This window comes from Nanorana parkeri, unplaced genomic scaffold (assembly GCF_000935625.1).
Source record: "Nanorana parkeri isolate BGI_ZX_2015 unplaced genomic scaffold, ASM93562v1 scaffold784, whole genome shotgun sequence".
NCBI lineage: Eukaryota > Metazoa > Chordata > Amphibia > Anura > Dicroglossidae > Nanorana > Nanorana parkeri.
This window is the reverse complement of record NW_017307052.1, coordinates 546,469-564,243: the sequence shown is the minus strand read 5'-3', so window position 1 is coordinate 564,243 and position 17,775 is coordinate 546,469. Positions and strand designations below refer to the sequence as shown.

The window sequence follows — 17,775 nt, the reverse complement described above, 5'->3', positions numbered from 1 at the left end:
CTCCCCAAAAACCCCCAGACCCGCCCAGGTCTGAGGGTATGGGGGGGGGGGGGCACTGGACTGCCCTGCCACCCCATATGGCCAATCAGTGTCACACAGGAAAGAGAAGGAGCTTGCACTGTCTCCAGTCTATGTCTCCTGCAGCATGTCCCCATTCTCCAACAACTCCTATAGCATGTCAGTAGTCCCTGTCCAAGAGATGGTAAGGGACTGTGGGCTTGCTACAAGAGATGATCAAAGTCCCAAGTCCCTGACCATCTCTTGTAGCATACCCATAGTCTCTGACCTTCTCTTGTAGCATACCCATAGCCTCTGACCTTCTCTTGTAGCATACCCATAGCCTCTGACCTTCTCTTGTAGCATACCCATAGCCTCTGACCTTCTCTTGTAGCATACCCATAGCCTCTGACCTTCTCTTGTAGCATACCCATAGCCTCTGACCTTCTCTTGTAGCATACCCATAGCCTCTGACCTTCTCTTGTAGCATACCCATAGCCTCTGACCTTCTCTTGTAGCATACCCATAGCCTCTGACCTTCTCTTGTAGCATACCCATAGCCTCTGACCTTCTCTTGTAGCATACCCATAGCCTCTGACCTTCTCTTGTAGCATACCCATAGCCTCTGACCTTCTCTTGTAGCATACCCATAGCCTCTGACCTTCTCTTGTAGCATACCCATAGCCTCTGACCTTCTCTTGTAGCATACCCATAGCCTCTGACCTTCTCTTGTAGCATACCCATAGCCTCTGACCTTCTCTTGTAGCATACCCATAGCCTCTGACCTTCTCTTGTAGCATACCCATAGCCTCTGACCTTCTCTTGTAGCATACCCATAGCCTCTGACCTTCTCTTGTAGCATACCCATAGCCTCTGACCTTCTCTTGTAGCATACCCATAGCCTCTGACCTTCTCTTGTAGCATACCCATAGCCTCTGACCTTCTCTTGTAGCATACCCATAGCCTCTGACCTTCTCTTGTAGCATACCCATAGCCTCTGACCTTCTCTTGTAGCATACCCATAGCCTCTGACCTTCTCTTGTAGCATACCCATAGCCTCTGACCTTCTCTTGTAGCATACCCATAGCCTCTGACCTTCTCTTGTAGCATACCCATAGCCTCTGACCTTCTCTTGTAGCATACCCATAGCCTCTGACCTTCTCTTGTAGCATACCCATAGCCTCTGACCTTCTCTTGTAGCATATTTATAGCCTCTGACCATCTTTTGTAGCGAGACCATAGCCTCTGACCATCTCTTGTAGCATGCCCATAGTCTCTGACCTTCTCTTGTAGCATACCTATAGTCTCTGACCTTCTCTTGTAGCATACCTATAGTCTCTGACCTTCTCTTGTAGCATACCTATAGTCTCTGACCTTCTCTTGTAGCATACCTATAGTCTCTGACCTTCTCTTGTAGCATACCTATAGTCTCTGACCTTCTCTTGTAGCATACCTATAGTCTCTGACCTTCTCTTGTAGCATACCTATAGTCTCTGACCTTCTCTTGTAGCATACCTATAGTCTCTGACCTTCTCTTGTAGCATACCTATAGTCTCTGACCTTCTCTTGTAGCATACCTATAGTCTCTGACCTTCTCTTGTAGCATACCTATAGTCTCTGACCTTCTCTTGTAGCATACCTATAGTCTCTGACCTTCTCTTGTAGCATACCTATAGTCTCTGACCTTCTCTTGTAGCATACCTATAGTCTCTGACCTTCTCTTGTAGCATACCTATAGTCTCTGACCTTCTCTTGTAGCATACCTATAGTCTCTGACCTTCTCTTGTAGCATACCTATAGTCTCTGACCTTCTCTTGTAGCATACCTATAGTCTCTGACCTTCTCTTGTAGCATACCTATAGTCTCTGACCTTCTCTTGTAGCATACCTATAGTCTCTGACCTTCTCTTGTAGCATACCTATAGTCTCTGACCTTCTCTTGTAGCATACCTATAGTCTCTGACCTTCTCTTGTAGCATACCTATAGTCTCTGACCTTCTCTTGTAGCATACCTATAGTCTCTGACCTTCTCTTGTAGCATACCTATAGTCTCTGACCTTCTCTTGTAGCATACCTATAGTCTCTGACCTTCTCTTGTAGCATACCTATAGTCTCTGACCTTCTCTTGTAGCATACCTATAGTCTCTGACCTTCTCTTGTAGCATACCTATAGTCTCTGACCTTCTCTTGTAGCATACCTATAGTCTCTGACCTTCTCTTGTAGCATACCTATAGTCTCTGACCTTCTCTTGTAGCATACCTATAGTCTCTGACCTTCTCTTGTAGCATACCTATAGTCTCTGACCTTCTCTTGTAGCATACCTATAGTCTCTGACCTTCTCTTGTAGCATACCTATAGTCTCTGACCTTCTCTTGTAGCATACCTATAGTCTCTGACCTTCTCTTGTAGCATACCTATAGTCTCTGACCTTCTCTTGTAGCATACCTATAGTCTCTGACCTTCTCTTGTAGCATACCTATAGTCTCTGACCTTCTCTTGTAGCATACCTATAGTCTCTGACCTTCTCTTGTAGCATACCTATAGTCTCTGACCTTCTCTTGTAGCATACCTATAGTCTCTGACCTTCTCTTGTAGCATACCTATAGTCTCTGACCTTCTCTTGTAGCATACCTATAGTCTCTGACCTTCTCTTGTAGCATACCTATAGTCTCTGACCTTCTCTTGTAGCATACCTATAGTCTCTGACCTTCTCTTGTAGCATACCTATAGTCTCTGACCTTCTCTTGTAGCATACCTATAGTCTCTGACCTTCTCTTGTAGCATACCTATAGTCTCTGACCTTCTCTTGTAGCATACCTATAGTCTCTGACCTTCTCTTGTAGCATACCTATAGTCTCTGACCTTCTCTTGTAGCATACCTATAGTCTCTGACCTTCTCTTGTAGCATACCTATAGTCTCTGACCTTCTCTTGTAGCATACCTATAGTCTCTGACCTTCTCTTGTAGCATACCTATAGTCTCTGACCTTCTCTTGTAGCATACCTATAGTCTCTGACCTTCTCTTGTAGCATACCTATAGTCTCTGACCTTCTCTTGTAGCATACCTATAGTCTCTGACCTTCTCTTGTAGCATACCTATAGTCTCTGACCTTCTCTTGTAGCATACCTATAGTCTCTGACCTTCTCTTGTAGCATACCTATAGTCTCTGACCTTCTCTTGTAGCATACCTATAGTCTCTGACCTTCTCTTGTAGCATACCTATAGTCTCTGACCTTCTCTTGTAGCATACCTATAGTCTCTGACCTTCTCTTGTAGCATACCTATAGTCTCTGACCTTCTCTTGTAGCATACCTATAGTCTCTGACCTTCTCTTGTAGCATACCTATAGTCTCTGACCTTCTCTTGTAGCATACCTATAGTCTCTGACCTTCTCTTGTAGCATACCTATAGTCTCTGACCTTCTCTTGTAGCATACCTATAGTCTCTGACCTTCTCTTGTAGCATACCTATAGTCTCTGACCTTCTCTTGTAGCATACCTATAGTCTCTGACCTTCTCTTGTAGCATACCTATAGTCTCTGACCTTCTCTTGTAGCATACCTATAGTCTCTGACCTTCTCTTGTAGCATACCTATAGTCTCTGACCTTCTCTTGTAGCATACCTATAGTCTCTGACCTTCTCTTGTAGCATACCTATAGTCTCTGACCTTCTCTTGTAGCATACCTATAGTCTCTGACCTTCTCTTGTAGCATACCTATAGTCTCTGACCTTCTCTTGTAGCATACCTATAGTCTCTGACCTTCTCTTGTAGCATACCTATAGTCTCTGACCTTCTCTTGTAGCATACCTATAGTCTCTGACCTTCTCTTGTAGCATACCTATAGTCTCTGACCTTCTCTTGTAGCATACCTATAGTCTCTGACCTTCTCTTGTAGCATACCTATAGTCTCTGACCTTCTCTTGTAGCATACCTATAGTCTCTGACCTTCTCTTGTAGCATACCTATAGTCTCTGACCTTCTCTTGTAGCATACCTATAGTCTCTGACCTTCTCTTGTAGCATACCTATAGTCTCTGACCTTCTCTTGTAGCATACCTATAGTCTCTGACCTTCTCTTGTAGCATACCTATAGTCTCTGACCTTCTCTTGTAGCATACCTATAGTCTCTGACCTTCTCTTGTAGCATACCTATAGTCTCTGACCTTCTCTTGTAGCATACCTATAGTCTCTGACCTTCTCTTGTAGCATACCTATAGTCTCTGACCTTCTCTTGTAGCATACCTATAGTCTCTGACCTTCTCTTGTAGCATACCTATAGTCTCTGACCTTCTCTTGTAGCATACCTATAGTCTCTGACCTTCTCTTGTAGCATACCTATAGTCTCTGACCTTCTCTTGTAGCATACCTATAGTCTCTGACCTTCTCTTGTAGCATACCTATAGTCTCTGACCTTCTCTTGTAGCATACCTATAGTCTCTGACCTTCTCTTGTAGCATACCTATAGTCTCTGACCTTCTCTTGTAGCATACCTATAGTCTCTGACCTTCTCTTGTAGCATACCTATAGTCTCTGACCTTCTCTTGTAGCATACCTATAGTCTCTGACCTTCTCTTGTAGCATACCTATAGTCTCTGACCTTCTCTTGTAGCATACCTATAGTCTCTGACCTTCTCTTGTAGCATACCTATAGTCTCTGACCTTCTCTTGTAGCATACCTATAGTCTCTGACCTTCTCTTGTAGCATACCTATAGTCTCTGACCTTCTCTTGTAGCATACCTATAGTCTCTGACCTTCTCTTGTAGCATACCTATAGTCTCTGACCTTCTCTTGTAGCATACCTATAGTCTCTGACCTTCTCTTGTAGCATACCTATAGTCTCTGACCTTCTCTTGTAGCATACCTATAGTCTCTGACCTTCTCTTGTAGCATACCTATAGTCTCTGACCTTCTCTTGTAGCATACCTATAGTCTCTGACCTTCTCTTGTAGCATACCTATAGTCTCTGACCTTCTCTTGTAGCATACCTATAGTCTCTGACCTTCTCTTGTAGCATACCTATAGTCTCTGACCTTCTCTTGTAGCATACCTATAGTCTCTGACCTTCTCTTGTAGCATACCTATAGTCTCTGACCTTCTCTTGTAGCATACCTATAGTCTCTGACCTTCTCTTGTAGCATACCTATAGTCTCTGACCTTCTCTTGTAGCATACCCATAGTCTCTGACCATCTCTTGTTGCGAGACCATAGCCTCTGACCATCTCTTGTGGCGAGACCATAGTCTCTGACCATCTCTTGCAGCGAGACCATAGTCTCTGACCACCTCTTGTAGCGAGACCATAGTCTGTGACCATCTCTTGTAGCGAGACCATAGTCTCTGACCATCTCTTGTAGCAAGCCCATAGTCTCCAATCATCTCTTGTAGCGGGACCATAGTCTCTGACCATCTCTTGTAGCAAGCCCATAGTCTCCAATCATCTCTTGTAGCGGGACCATAGTCTCTGACCATCTCTTGTAGCAAGCCCATAGTCTCCAATCATCTCTTGCAGCGGGACCATAGTCTCTGACCATCTCTTGTAGCGAGACCATAGTCTCCAATCATCTCCAGCTGCATATGTGCAGTCTCTGACAGCTTTCTGTAGCATTACATTTATTTAATATTCTGCGGTGTCCTTTCGGGATGTCAGGAGCCGCACCTGAGGGTTTTGGTGCATTATTCAATAAAAGAACCTGTTACCTTGCCTGGTGCGGGACAACAGGGGTGGAGGCAAAATAAGCGTTTGTGGATCACCTTACAGGCGTTGTGACAAAAAAAAGTGCATATAAAGACACTATATAAAAAAGGGATCAGATTTATTACCTGGGAGAAGGCTGCGGTGACGGCTTCCTCTGCTGGGCTGGACATTCGGCACACTAAATCCGTCCATAACTACAAACAGATAGGAAATGTCACCGGTACCAACATCACACATCAGTCTGCATAATGGTTGTTGGGGCTGTGACCAGGACCTTTCTTTTACCTCAATGGGCGCCGGGGTTTCGGCCTCCTGGGCCTTCCTTTCCTGTACCCATTCCTCATAAATGGTCTGGACGGCCTCCCGGGCAGCTCGGCCGCGCAACCAAGCGATATACGAGGACACCTGATGGAGGAAAGGACAGAGCCGCTAAATGAAGATTCACAAGCGCTAAATTAGGGGGAAGGTATGTCCTGCAGACCTAATCCAAGGTGATAAAGGGTGACACCGGTGCAGAATATACTCACCTAGTCCAGCGCTGTCATCACATAGTGGTCACCTCCTGCTCGTTAATTCATCAGCCATTACACCTGGCATACAGGACAAGAGAAGTGGCACTGTGCAGAGTCCATACATACAGAATAAGAACAGATACTGAGAATGACACCCGGCATACAGGACAAGAGAAGTGGCACTGTGCAGAGTCCATACATACAGAATAAGGACAGATACTGAGAATGACACCCGACATACAAGACAAGAGAAGTGCTACTGTGCATAGTCCATACATACAGAATAAGAACAGATACCGAGAATGACACCTGGCATACAGGACAAGAGAAGTGGTACTGTGCAGAGTCCATACATACAGAATAAGACCAGATACCGAGAATAACACCCGGTATACAGGACAAAGGAAGTGGTACTGTGCAGAGTCCATACATACAGAATAAGACCAGATACCGAGAATGTCACCCGGCATACAGGACAAGGGAAGAGGTACTGTGCAGAGTCCATACATACAGAATAAGACCAGATACCGAGAATGTCACCCGGCATACAGGACAAGGGAAGAGGTACTGTGCAGAGTCCATACATACAGAATAAGACCAGATACCGAGAATGTCACCCGGCATACAGGACAAGGGAAGAGGTACTGTGCAGAGTCCATACATACAGAATAAGAACAGATACTGAGAATAACACCTGGCATACAGGACAGGGTAGTGGTACTGTGCAAAGTCCATACATACAAAATAAGAACAGATACCGAGAATAACACCCGGCATACAGGACAAGGGAAGTGGTACTGTGCAGAGTCCATGCATACAGAATAAGAACAGATACTGAGAATAACACACGGCATACAGGACAGGGTAGTGGTACTATGCAGAGTCTATACATACAGAATAAGAACAGATACCGAGAATTCTCTAGAGACTAAAACAATGCCAACAGCTACTGACCTCCAACTGACTCCGCCCCTGGACAGGGGGGTCAGGGACTTTTTGGTCCATCTGGGCCTTAAGACCTCTCAGAAGCTCGACCTTTTCCCTGGTCGTCCATGCCAGGCGTATCGGGGCCGAACGCACAGGCTGAGTGTCCAACACCTCAAAGCGCACGGGGGCAGTGCGTCTGCGCACGGGCGGTTTCATTCTTCCGGACGGAGCCTGCCATAGAGAACAAAATGTTTCTTCCAAAGAAGAACTCCAGACAAAACATTGGGCATTCCCCTTAGAGTGGACCTACATAGGCCGTCACATAGCTGGGAACCTCTAAACTTTGGGGGCTCTATTAAGCAAATTCTAGAAAACTTGGGCCCGCCTCCTGCACGCTATTGGCTAAGAGTGGCCATCCCTCATCGTTCTGAACCAATAACATACGGAGTCTGAACCTTTCCCTAGGCCAGTCTAAATCTGTATAACGGAGCTCCCATGGTTCCCGATCTCCTCAACATTCCACAAGGTAGGTGAGTGGCATGCAGCACCCATAGGTGCCCCTTATCATACCCCTGAGACACCTTGGGAGGCTTATCTGACCCCAGACTCACTCTATAGGTGTATCTATACCGAAGAATGAAAATATATTGCAGTATACCAGTCCTCAGATGTGGCGGCTGCATTCGTTTTCTCTTTCAAGCTTTTCTTCCATTATTTTCCTCTGGTGATCCCCATCATACCAAGGGGTATGATGGGGTTAGCAGTTTTTTGTGTGAATGCTTCCAATTCGGCTCATATGGAGTGATAGGGACGCTGCAATTCTGGCGGGGTTTAGAGGTGTTTTCTAAAAATGTTCTCAGTAAGTGAAGCCTCTGGAGTCCAAATACAATACATAGTTCCTCTATATATATATATATATACACACAAAGAACCTATGACTCTGTGGGGCTCCCTGTATCCTAGCAACCAATGATGCCATGGGGCTGCCTGTGCCCTAGCAACCAATGAGGCTATTTGAATGCCTGTTTCCTAGCAACCAGTAATGCCATGGGGCTGTCTGTGTCCAAGCAACTAATAATGACTGGGTCTGCCCATGTTCTGACAACCAATGACTCTGTGGGGCTGCCTGTGTCCTCACAACCATAGATGTGTGGGGCTGCCTGTGTCCTATCAAACCAATAATGCTCCGTGGGCTAGTGTCATTGGTTGCTAGGATGCAGTCAGGTGCATCATAACAACCGAGGACGCTGTATGGCCCAGCCACCAATCAACCAATGACATTATGTGGGCTGACGCTCGTTGCTAGGACACAGACAAATTGTCTGTGTGGTGAATTGTGAACCCAAAGTTGTCAATAGAAATGGGGCGGCTCTGCAATGCCGGACTGGCTCTCTGTGTACAGACACTAAATCCTGATATAAGTTTCATAATATAATAATATATACTTCGGATGTTTTGGAACTTTCTGGAACTGGAACAAAAACTGCTCTTCACTGCACCTCGTACTACTACAGAGGCATGCTGGTACATGTAGTCCCACCTACAGCCACTTCCAGATACACATTTTCTGGTTCTATGTGGTCACGCTGGAACTTGTAGCCCCACAAAGAACCTCCCCCCAATAGGGCTCACTCCCCTATATCCTGCTCCCCCATTAACTGACACAGAGCCCTTGGGGGGCACAACTTACCCAGCATGCACTTCTTCCACGGCTACTCCCGCGACTGCCGCGTGCTTCCGTGTGGACGGCTTACCATGACGTCATGAAAGGGCAGGAAGCCTAGATAAGTGAGGGCGGAAGTTGAGGTGGAGCAACGGCTACAAGGCTCTCTCTTTAGGCTGCGTGGGTTGAAAATGAGAGTCTGCGAAGAAATCTGCGTGTAGGTCGCGGGGAATAAAGAGTAATTTCAGGCGAACAGAGGAATAAAAAGACCTGTGGCAGCGGTGGGATTCGAACCCACGCCTCCGAAGAGACTGGAGCCTTAATCCAGCGCCTTAGACCGCTCGGCCACGCTACCCGTAGTAATGGTGATGTGTGGGAACACTTATGTAGCTCGCATTATATGATGACATTACTTTTGCAGTCATTGGCTGCAGGTAATCTTGTGGTTGTACTTCTAAACATGCATAACAAAAATTGTTAAGAAGATCCGGTGTCATGTGGATTTCATGCATTTTCGGCTGCAGTAAATAAACAGGAAGCCAGTTTATAAAGGTCAAGCACAGTCAACTGGGCTGCGACTGGTGAATCATGAGGTGGATGTAGTCTAGCACTGGGGATATTTATAGGGTAAAAGCTTTGACATCCTGATTACTGTCCACTGAAGAATGTCCCCGGTCTCCATGAGCTTCTATAGCCCCGTTCACAGTCTCTGACCATCTCCTGTGCCATGCCTGCAGTCTCTGACCATCTCCTGTCCCCAGTCTCTGACCATCTCCTGTACCATGCCTGTAGTCTCTGATCATCTCCTGTAGTATGTCTGCAGTCTCTGACCATCTGCCGTAGTATGTCCCCAGTCTCTGACCATCTCCTGTACCATGCCTGCAGTCTCTGATCATCTCCCGTAGTATGTCCCCAGTCTCTGACCATCTCCTGTCCCCAGTCTCTGACCATCTCCTGTCCCCAGTCTCTGACCATCTCCTGTACCATGCCTGCAGTCTCTGATCATCTCATGCAGTATGTCCCCAGTCTCTGACCATCTCCTGTACCATGCCTGCAGTCTCTGATCATCTCCCGTAGTATGTCCCCAGTCTCTGACCGTCTCCTGTACCATGCCGGCAGTCTCTGACCATCTCCTGTCCCCAGTCTCTGACCGTCTCCTGTACCATGCCGGCAGTCTCTGACCATCTCCTGTCCCCAGTCTCTGACCGTCTCCTGTACCATGCCGGCAGTCTCTGACCATCTCCTGTCCCCAGTCTCTGACCGTCTCCTGTACCATGCCGGCAGTCTCTGACCATCTCCTGTAGTATGTCCCCAGTCTCTGATCATTTTGTCTGCTCCAGTGTTGATAAATTCCCCCCCAATCTATCTATATAGTAATACAGCAGATCTATACATGGATACACTGCCACTAAAGGGTGTGGCCACTGAGGGGCGCTGTAAAGCTTTCTCGCACAGGGCGCCTAAAGGCCTAAGGCCGGCCCTGACTGGGATACAATCCATCTCTACTGGGATACACTACATCTCTACTGGGATACACGACATCTCTACTGGGATACACTACATCTCTACTGGGATACATACATCTCTACTGGGATACATACATCTCTACTGGGATACATACATCTCTACTGGGATACACTACATCTCTACTGGGATACACTACATCTCTACTGGGATACACTACATCTCTACTGGGATACAATACATCTCTAAAAGGATACATCTATATAGTAGATCTAAATACAGAGATACATCTATACATCAGATCTATACTGGGATACAATACATCTCTACTGGGATACACTACATCTCTACTGGGATGCACTACATCTCTATGGGGATACATCTATATATCAGATATATACTGGGATACAATACATATCTATGGGGATACATGTATACATCCGATATATACAGGGATACAATACATCTCTATGGGGATACATCTATACATCCGATATATACAGGGATACAATACATCACTATGGGGATACATCTATACATCAGATATATACAGGGATACAATACATCTCTATGGAGATACATCTATACATCAGATATATACAGGGATACAATACATCTCTATGGGGATACATCTATACATCCGATATATACAAGGATACAATACATCTCTATGGGGATACATCTATACATCAGATATATACTGGGATACAATACATCTCTATGGGGATACATCTATACATCAGATCTATACAGGGATACAATACATCTCTATGGAGATACATCTATACATCAGATATATATACAGGGATACAATACATCACTATGGGGATACATGTATACATCAGATCTATACAGGGATACAATACATCTCTATGGGGATACATCTATACATCAGATCTATACAGGGATACAATACATCTCTATGGGGATACATCTATACATCCGATATATACAGGGATACAATACATCTCTATGGGGATACATCTATACATCAGATCTATATACAGGGATACGATATCTGGATACATTCCTCTGAACAATGGGCTCTCTGTATCAGTGAGATCTCGGCGATCATATTCGCTGTGACAGAGAATCTCTCCAATGATCTCAGCGCTGTGACGTGCTGTCTATGTAATGAGGTGTCAGTGGCAGAAGTCACATGGCTCGTTGGTCTAGGGGTATGATTCTCGCTTCGGGTGCGAGAGGTCCCGGGTTCAAATCCCGGACGAGCCCTGCTTTTGGTTGTGGTGACGTGCAGCTGATATTGTGTAATAAATATCTCAGATACAGCGCTGATCGATGTTCTGATCAGATTACTCTGTACACATTGCTGGATCACTGTGACATCGCGAGAAGTAGAAGTGCGCACCGCTGTCCTAGACTTTTATTTCAGTAAGAGTGCATGTGTTATAATAGACACAGATACATGGATTTGGAGAGGGGGAGCAGTTTTCCTGCTGCCCAGTGAAGTGCAGAACATAGGAAGAATCTATTGTTCTATTTGGCTGATTCACTAAGCCCCCGTTCACACTTGTGTAGCACAACATTGCACACAGTTCATGTGCGTCACGCGTGTAATGCGTGTCACGCATCGCGCACCCCGTTCATTTCAATCGGCTTCTCTACACTCAACAAATGTGGCAAAGAATCTCATGCACTTTTTTTCACTGCATGTCTTTTGTGTGTTTATGCGTGTGCAAAAAAGCACGCATCTTGCTTGGCGCGCTTTGGGTACCATTGACACTGCCAGGCATTGCAAGGTGAACGCTAGATTTTGTGCACGTTCCCACGCCAAACAAGTGTGAACGGGGGGGCTGGAGGATCCGGGTGTCTATGAATGAAGCAGTGGGCGCTGTGCTCTCAGCACTTCCTGCTTCAGGGCTATCAGAAGCCGGTGTTCTATCGAAATGGCCAACTGGTCAAGATCTCCAACTCGTTACATCACGTCCGCACTGATGGGAATTTGAGAACTTGAGGAGGATTACGAAACTGCTACAGCTGGCACACGCGCACTAGCGCCATCTCGTCGAAAATCTCCTATTACCACGTCACCGGACGTGACGTAAAAAGTTGGAGATCGCAACGAGTTGGCCATTTCGATAGAACACCAGCTGAAGTGCCGGTTGCGGTCAAGCACAATCCTGAGCCTGATCGTCTGTATTGAAGGGCAGGGGCGACATCAGGAGTCTAATGGACCCCTGACGTCTCTATAAAGAGAACCTGTCACCTGTAAAGGCTAACACATTAGGGCTTGTTAGCTCCCTGCGTGATAGCAATAAAGTTAAGTGTAAAAAAAAAATTTGCTTAAGTTTAAAAAAAATCAGATTAAATTTAAAAAATGTAATTTTGTAGCATATTTCCACATTCTCTTAATATTGCACGGCAGTCGCTTCTTCTGGCTGTACGCTCGCCTTTCTGGTCGGGGAGGACTGGTAGCACAGGGAGCGTGCACGCACTGTATCGGTCACATGACCACTCACATCAGCAGTGATTTGGAGCGCGCACTGAGCATGCGCGCTCCCGTGCCAAGTGCGCCCACACCAGCTTTGCGTAGCCCATCGCCCGCCTTAGATAAAGCATGCGTCAGGTTAGCTTCAACCTTCCTTTTTTGAAGAGTGTAGTCAGGGCCGGATTTCCCATAAGGCCCGGCCTCGGGGCAACAGGGAATAGAGGGGCAGCAGGGGAATTCCTATCTCCTGATGCCCGGGACATGCAGTTCCGGGCGCCGGACGGGTCGTTGTTTTCTACATTTAGCCCGGCTTTGGGCAAGCAGAGCTAAATGTACAGCGGGGAAGCCGCCGCTTGTTTTGTACAAGTGATCCCGGCGATGTCGCCGATCACTTGTATGCAGCCTGCAGGTCTGCCATTCTCCATGGGGGAGGGGGGGTGGCAGGTAGGGGGGCGCATTGAGGAGCCTGGCCTTGGGGCAGCAGAGACAGTAATCACATGACCACCATCACCCCTAGCGCCGTGAGAACAAGGCACATGCGTGACCGTCATGGGCTAGGGAGACCTAAGGGTGGCTCCATTAGACCCTGCTCAGCAGTGAAGCCTCCCTCATGACGCTAAGGCCCCATTCACACTGAGCGATTTATCGCGTGGTAATCCGCGCGATATCGCAAATATTTACCACGCGATATCGCTCTCCAATGCATCTCAATGGGGCTCTGTCCGTCGCTGTTGCGGGTCGTGCGTCGCTACAGCAGGACCCTTTTTGGAGCGGATTTTGCCGCGATTCCAGGTTGCTCAATGCAACCATTTGCGTGATATCGCGCGACAAACGCGCGATATCGCGCAAAATGCACATCGTGCGACAAATGCGCGATATCGCGCAAAATGCAAATTGCGCGACAAACACGCGATTTGCGAATCGCTCAGTGTGAATGGGGCCTAATGGAGTACACAGAGACCGCTGAGAACACGCCGCACACAGAGAGCAAACATGGTGGGTCCCATAGTATGCCGCTATATACCACATTATATATTCCGGGTTTATAAAATGATTGATATTGTTGTATTATTTTAGTAGTACATTTTTATTCGTATTATTTCACTTCACATACTCGGCACTGCACCATGATTATTGCCGGGGTTCTATCATTTTTCTGGACCTCGTAAGAACGCTGGACCGCGTCACCGCAGGTGTCAGAGGCGTGCTAGGCACAACGCTCCCCTTGTCCTCCTTCAGCCGCTGCGTTCACAAGCTCCTTGTCTCAATATTTCAGCAGCCCCCCCCCCCCGGCGGGTGGCCTGTAATATTCCTCGGTCGAGCAATTTTATGGGTCGAAAAAAATTATAGAACAATTGCACACGGCGTTGAGCCTAGTATGCCTCCAACAGCTGGTCCACCATTCTTATGAGGTGCTGAAAAATGATACAACACCGGCTATGAAGATTTTACCAAAGGTAACAATGTAGCCTTAGAAATAAGAATGCTGGTAGGATGACTCAGTGTGTCACGTTATCTATTACAATAGAAGGTTACTCTGGTTAAGTAGAAGACCTCGTGGCGCAACGGTAGCGCGTCTGACTCCAGATCAGAAGGTTGCGTGTTCAAATCACGTCGGGGTCAAATATTTTTGTCTATTACAGAAAGCTTGTATTTTTTCCCCAAAATCTGTGTTCACAGCATGACCGGTTACAGAGACAACCCAACAACCCGATACAATATTAAATCACAGGTTTTTGGGTTTTCTTTCCACTCAAACGCTATGCTGCTGTGTATGGTGAAAAAAGTGACCAAGTGTTACTATATAATCATGTGATATATATGTGTGACTTTATCACGGCTCGCGGTTATTATGACGTTAAACTGTTGATAATACAAACATATCATCGATGTAGACAAAACATTTGCGACGAGGGTGGGATTCGAACCCACGCGTGCAGAGCACAATGGATTAGCAGTCCATCGCCTTAACCACTCGGCCACCTCGTCTCTATAGCAATGCATGTTCTCCTCTACTACATGTCAGAACCAAAACAGCTCCGCGTGCACGCACAATTCCATGCATTGATTGGACGATATTACTGATCGCGAGTACGCTTTACCAACAGACAGTGGAGTGACCCCAGGTGTGACCTGGCAACCAAGACCGAGGGGGAGAATGCTGACGCGCCTTGAGTGGGCGTGTCCATGCAAATCAAAAAAACAGTTTGTCTCGCCGGCTTGCCATGAGATACAAATTGGATAAGTTTAGTTTCTTTTTCAAACGTATGTTATCCAGCTGCCGCTATTTTAATGTGTCCTCGTGTCAACTGGTGTTTCAACATAGAACTTTATTTAGAGAGAAAAAACAATCGCCATAAGTTGCAGCACATGTGTCTGAGGTGCGGTCCCAGGTTTGTTTTATTGAACGTTATCGTCAGTGAGGTTAATCCTTACCTGTTCCTCCTCAGGGAGAAACAGACATGATGAATGGAGGACGATGAGTGTGTGATTACACAAATCTCCCCCACCTCTCCGAAGCGACAATCGGAGTGCGTGGTATTCTGAGACTCATCACTGGCGATCATTTCATTGGTATAAAAATAGAGCAACTAAACTTTATGGATATCAAAGCATGGTAACAGTTCATGTAGAACTACAATTCACACCATGCATTGTGTCTGAAACTACGTCACTACTCTTTTTACTAATCACATAATTCTCGGCGCTGGGGTTTATCAGCCCGTGTTTTTACTGCAAAGTCACGTGATACTCGTAGACCAGCCGCAGACTTCACCATGAAAACCCAACGCAGTTTGCGTCCAACATAAACATGGCAGGCCTCCATTTCGCTGGCCAAAGAAAATGGCGGCCGTTCTTGATAGAACACCGGCTTTCCATTCGCATCGCCTGACTGCCCCCACCCTCCCGCTAATTGGATGCGGACCGCAGTGACGCGTTCCTGGCTAGCCAATCAAAAATCCTAGGTCTAGAAAGGGAGAAAGGCGGCTGGCCAATCAGAATCCTAGTCGGCTGAGCCAGATGTGGGACGGGCTACTCGGCAACGGGATTTAAACTGACGCCGACCAATAGAGGAGCGAGGCGGTAGCAGCTGCGTCCAATCAGAAAAGGGAAAGGCGGGTCAGGTGACCGGTGCGAGGCAGTGGCGGTTTAAATTTGAATGCGTAGAGGAGTTTGCGAGAGAAGCGGGTGGAAGGGTGATCGGGAGGAGGAGAGGGAGCGGAGGATAATATTCGGATCGTAGCCGGCGAACTTTTAGTCTTCCGCAGGATGTCCTACAAGGAGAACGTAAACCCCTTCTACAAGGTGCGTCCTCCTACAGAGCTGTGCGGGTGCCTCGGTCCCCCTATGGAGCTGTGCGGTATGCCTGGGTCCTCGTATAGGCCCCTGTTCACCTGGGCTGATGTAATGTGCGGTGTAGGAGCTCAACTCTCAGATGTCCATGTAATCCTAAAACTACACGAGGCCGCGTTGTACCGTGTTGTCCCATTCCAGTCTATGGGGTGTCATTGATCCATTCCAGTGAGTGGGGTGTCAGGAGCAGGCAGTATTGTACCATTCCAGTCTGTGGGGTGTCGGGAGCGGGCAGTATTGCCCCATTCCAGTCTGTGGGGTGTCAGGAGCGGGCAGTATTGCCAGTATTCCATTCCTATGGGGTGCCAGGAGCGGGCAGTATTGCCCATATTGTTCCAGTCTGTGGGGTATCAGGAGCGGGCAGTATTGCCCGTATTGTTCCATTCCTATGGGGTGGCTGGAGAGGGCAGTATTGCCCGTATTGTTCCAGTCTGTGGGGTGTCGTTGTCCTGTTCCATTCTATGGGGTGGCGGGAGAGGGCAGTGTTGTACCGTATTGCCCCATTCCTATGGGGTGGCGGGAGAGGGCAGCGGTGTACCGTATTGCCCCATTCCTATGGGGTGGCGGGAGAGGGCAGCGTTGTATCGTATTGCCCCATTCCTATGGGGTGTCGGGAGAGGGCAGCGGTGTACCGTATTGTCCCATTCCAGTCTATGGGGGTGCCGTTGTCCCATACCAGTCTATGGGGGTGCCGTTGTCCCATACCAGTCTTTGGGGTGGCGGGAGAGTGCAGCGGTGTACCGTATTGTCCCATTTCAGTTTCATTGCTATCGCCCACTGTAGATCCAGCCATGTCGGCCATGTTTGATTTTGTTCTGTCATAGTAAGCCATGTCATTCATTCCACAGTTTGCAACTCCATCCAGTGCCTCGGGGGCACAGAGGGTGCTGAGGAAAGAGCTGTGCCAATCAGCCACCAGCTCCGCTGCAGGAGGAGGTAAGCTGCATCCAATGAACACTGCTCGGTTCTGGTCACATGTTTTCCATTGTTGCATGCTGGCCAATCGGGTTGGATGTCTTTATCCAAAATGGCAGCCCTGACACTACTTTCATGACCTAGTTATATACTGTAGGTTGTATATGGACACCATATAATCAATGTATATAATCAATCGAGTTCTGTCACTAGAAAAAAATAAATACATTGGAATCCTGACTTTAAAGTAGAACGGAAACCAAAGTAAGGGAGGGTTATGAACCTTGAAAGTTGGTTTGTCATCTGTGTCCCTTTGGGGAGATATCCCTTCACTTCCTGTCCGATAGCCACAACAGGAAGTGAAAGGAAATCCCTGGTGGCCAGCAGGGTCACCAGAACTAGTGTCCCCATTGGACAATCCCAGTTCCATCTATTCCTGTTCTGGTGACAACCCCAAATTTTGGGATTTATTTTGGGACCCATGGTAAGGAGTGTTCAGATGAGGACAGCCGGACTTGTTTAAGGCAATGGGGAGTCCATAGCTAGTGGTGGTGTATACAGAGATCTTGGCTCTATGGACTGATGGACGGCTACAATAGGGTCCACTCCTGTTGGTGAAGCACTGAGTACAATGGGTTTGAGGTGGGCAGAACCTCCTCCAAACTGGACAATTGAAGGCTGAAATAAAAGTTGGTGGGCCAGAGGGGATCAGAAGATCTCAATCCATTTCCTCACTTGAGATGGAACCAAACTGTACACTGCCATGGAATGGCCTCGCCCAGGAACCCTGGGAGGGAGC

The 17,775-nt window shown here is 47.1% G+C and overlaps 2 protein-coding genes and 4 non-coding genes across 6 annotated transcripts in view; 3 read left to right on the top strand and 3 right to left on the bottom strand.

Annotated features, from left to right (window-relative positions):
* SNAPC2 (small nuclear RNA activating complex polypeptide 2) overlaps positions 1-7,347 on the bottom strand; it is a 9,845-nt gene extending 2,498 nt beyond the window's left edge. Inside the window, exons 1-3 of the mRNA XM_018564800.1 lie at positions 7,159-7,347; positions 5,978-6,097; positions 5,818-5,886 (exon numbers count right to left, since the gene is read on the bottom strand). Coding sequence (XP_018420302.1) covers positions 5,818-5,886; positions 5,978-6,097; positions 7,159-7,347 — 378 coding nt within the window. The remainder of the gene's footprint in view (positions 1-5,817; positions 5,887-5,977; positions 6,098-7,158) is intronic.
* A 1,720-nt stretch (positions 7,348-9,067) lies between these two features.
* Positions 9,068-9,149, bottom strand: TRNAL-AAG. The gene has a single exon. It is a non-coding gene; the product is annotated as a tRNA-Leu (tRNA).
* A 2,270-nt stretch (positions 9,150-11,419) lies between these two features.
* Positions 11,420-11,491, top strand: TRNAP-CGG. The gene has a single exon. It is a non-coding gene; the product is annotated as a tRNA-Pro (tRNA).
* A 2,767-nt stretch (positions 11,492-14,258) lies between these two features.
* TRNAW-CCA lies at positions 14,259-14,330 on the top strand. Its single transcript has one exon. It is a non-coding gene; the product is annotated as a tRNA-Trp (tRNA).
* Positions 14,331-14,614: 284 nt separating this feature from the next.
* Positions 14,615-14,696, bottom strand: TRNAS-GCU. Its single transcript has one exon. It is a non-coding gene; the product is annotated as a tRNA-Ser (tRNA).
* Positions 14,697-15,937: 1,241 nt separating this feature from the next.
* Positions 15,938-17,775, top strand: part of AURKB (aurora kinase B) — a 9,153-nt gene continuing 7,315 nt past the window's right edge. The window contains exons 1-2 of the mRNA XM_018564809.1: positions 15,938-16,013; positions 16,910-16,997. Coding sequence (XP_018420311.1) covers positions 15,978-16,013; positions 16,910-16,997 — 124 coding nt within the window. The 5' untranslated portion in view covers positions 15,938-15,977. The remainder of the gene's footprint in view (positions 16,014-16,909; positions 16,998-17,775) is intronic.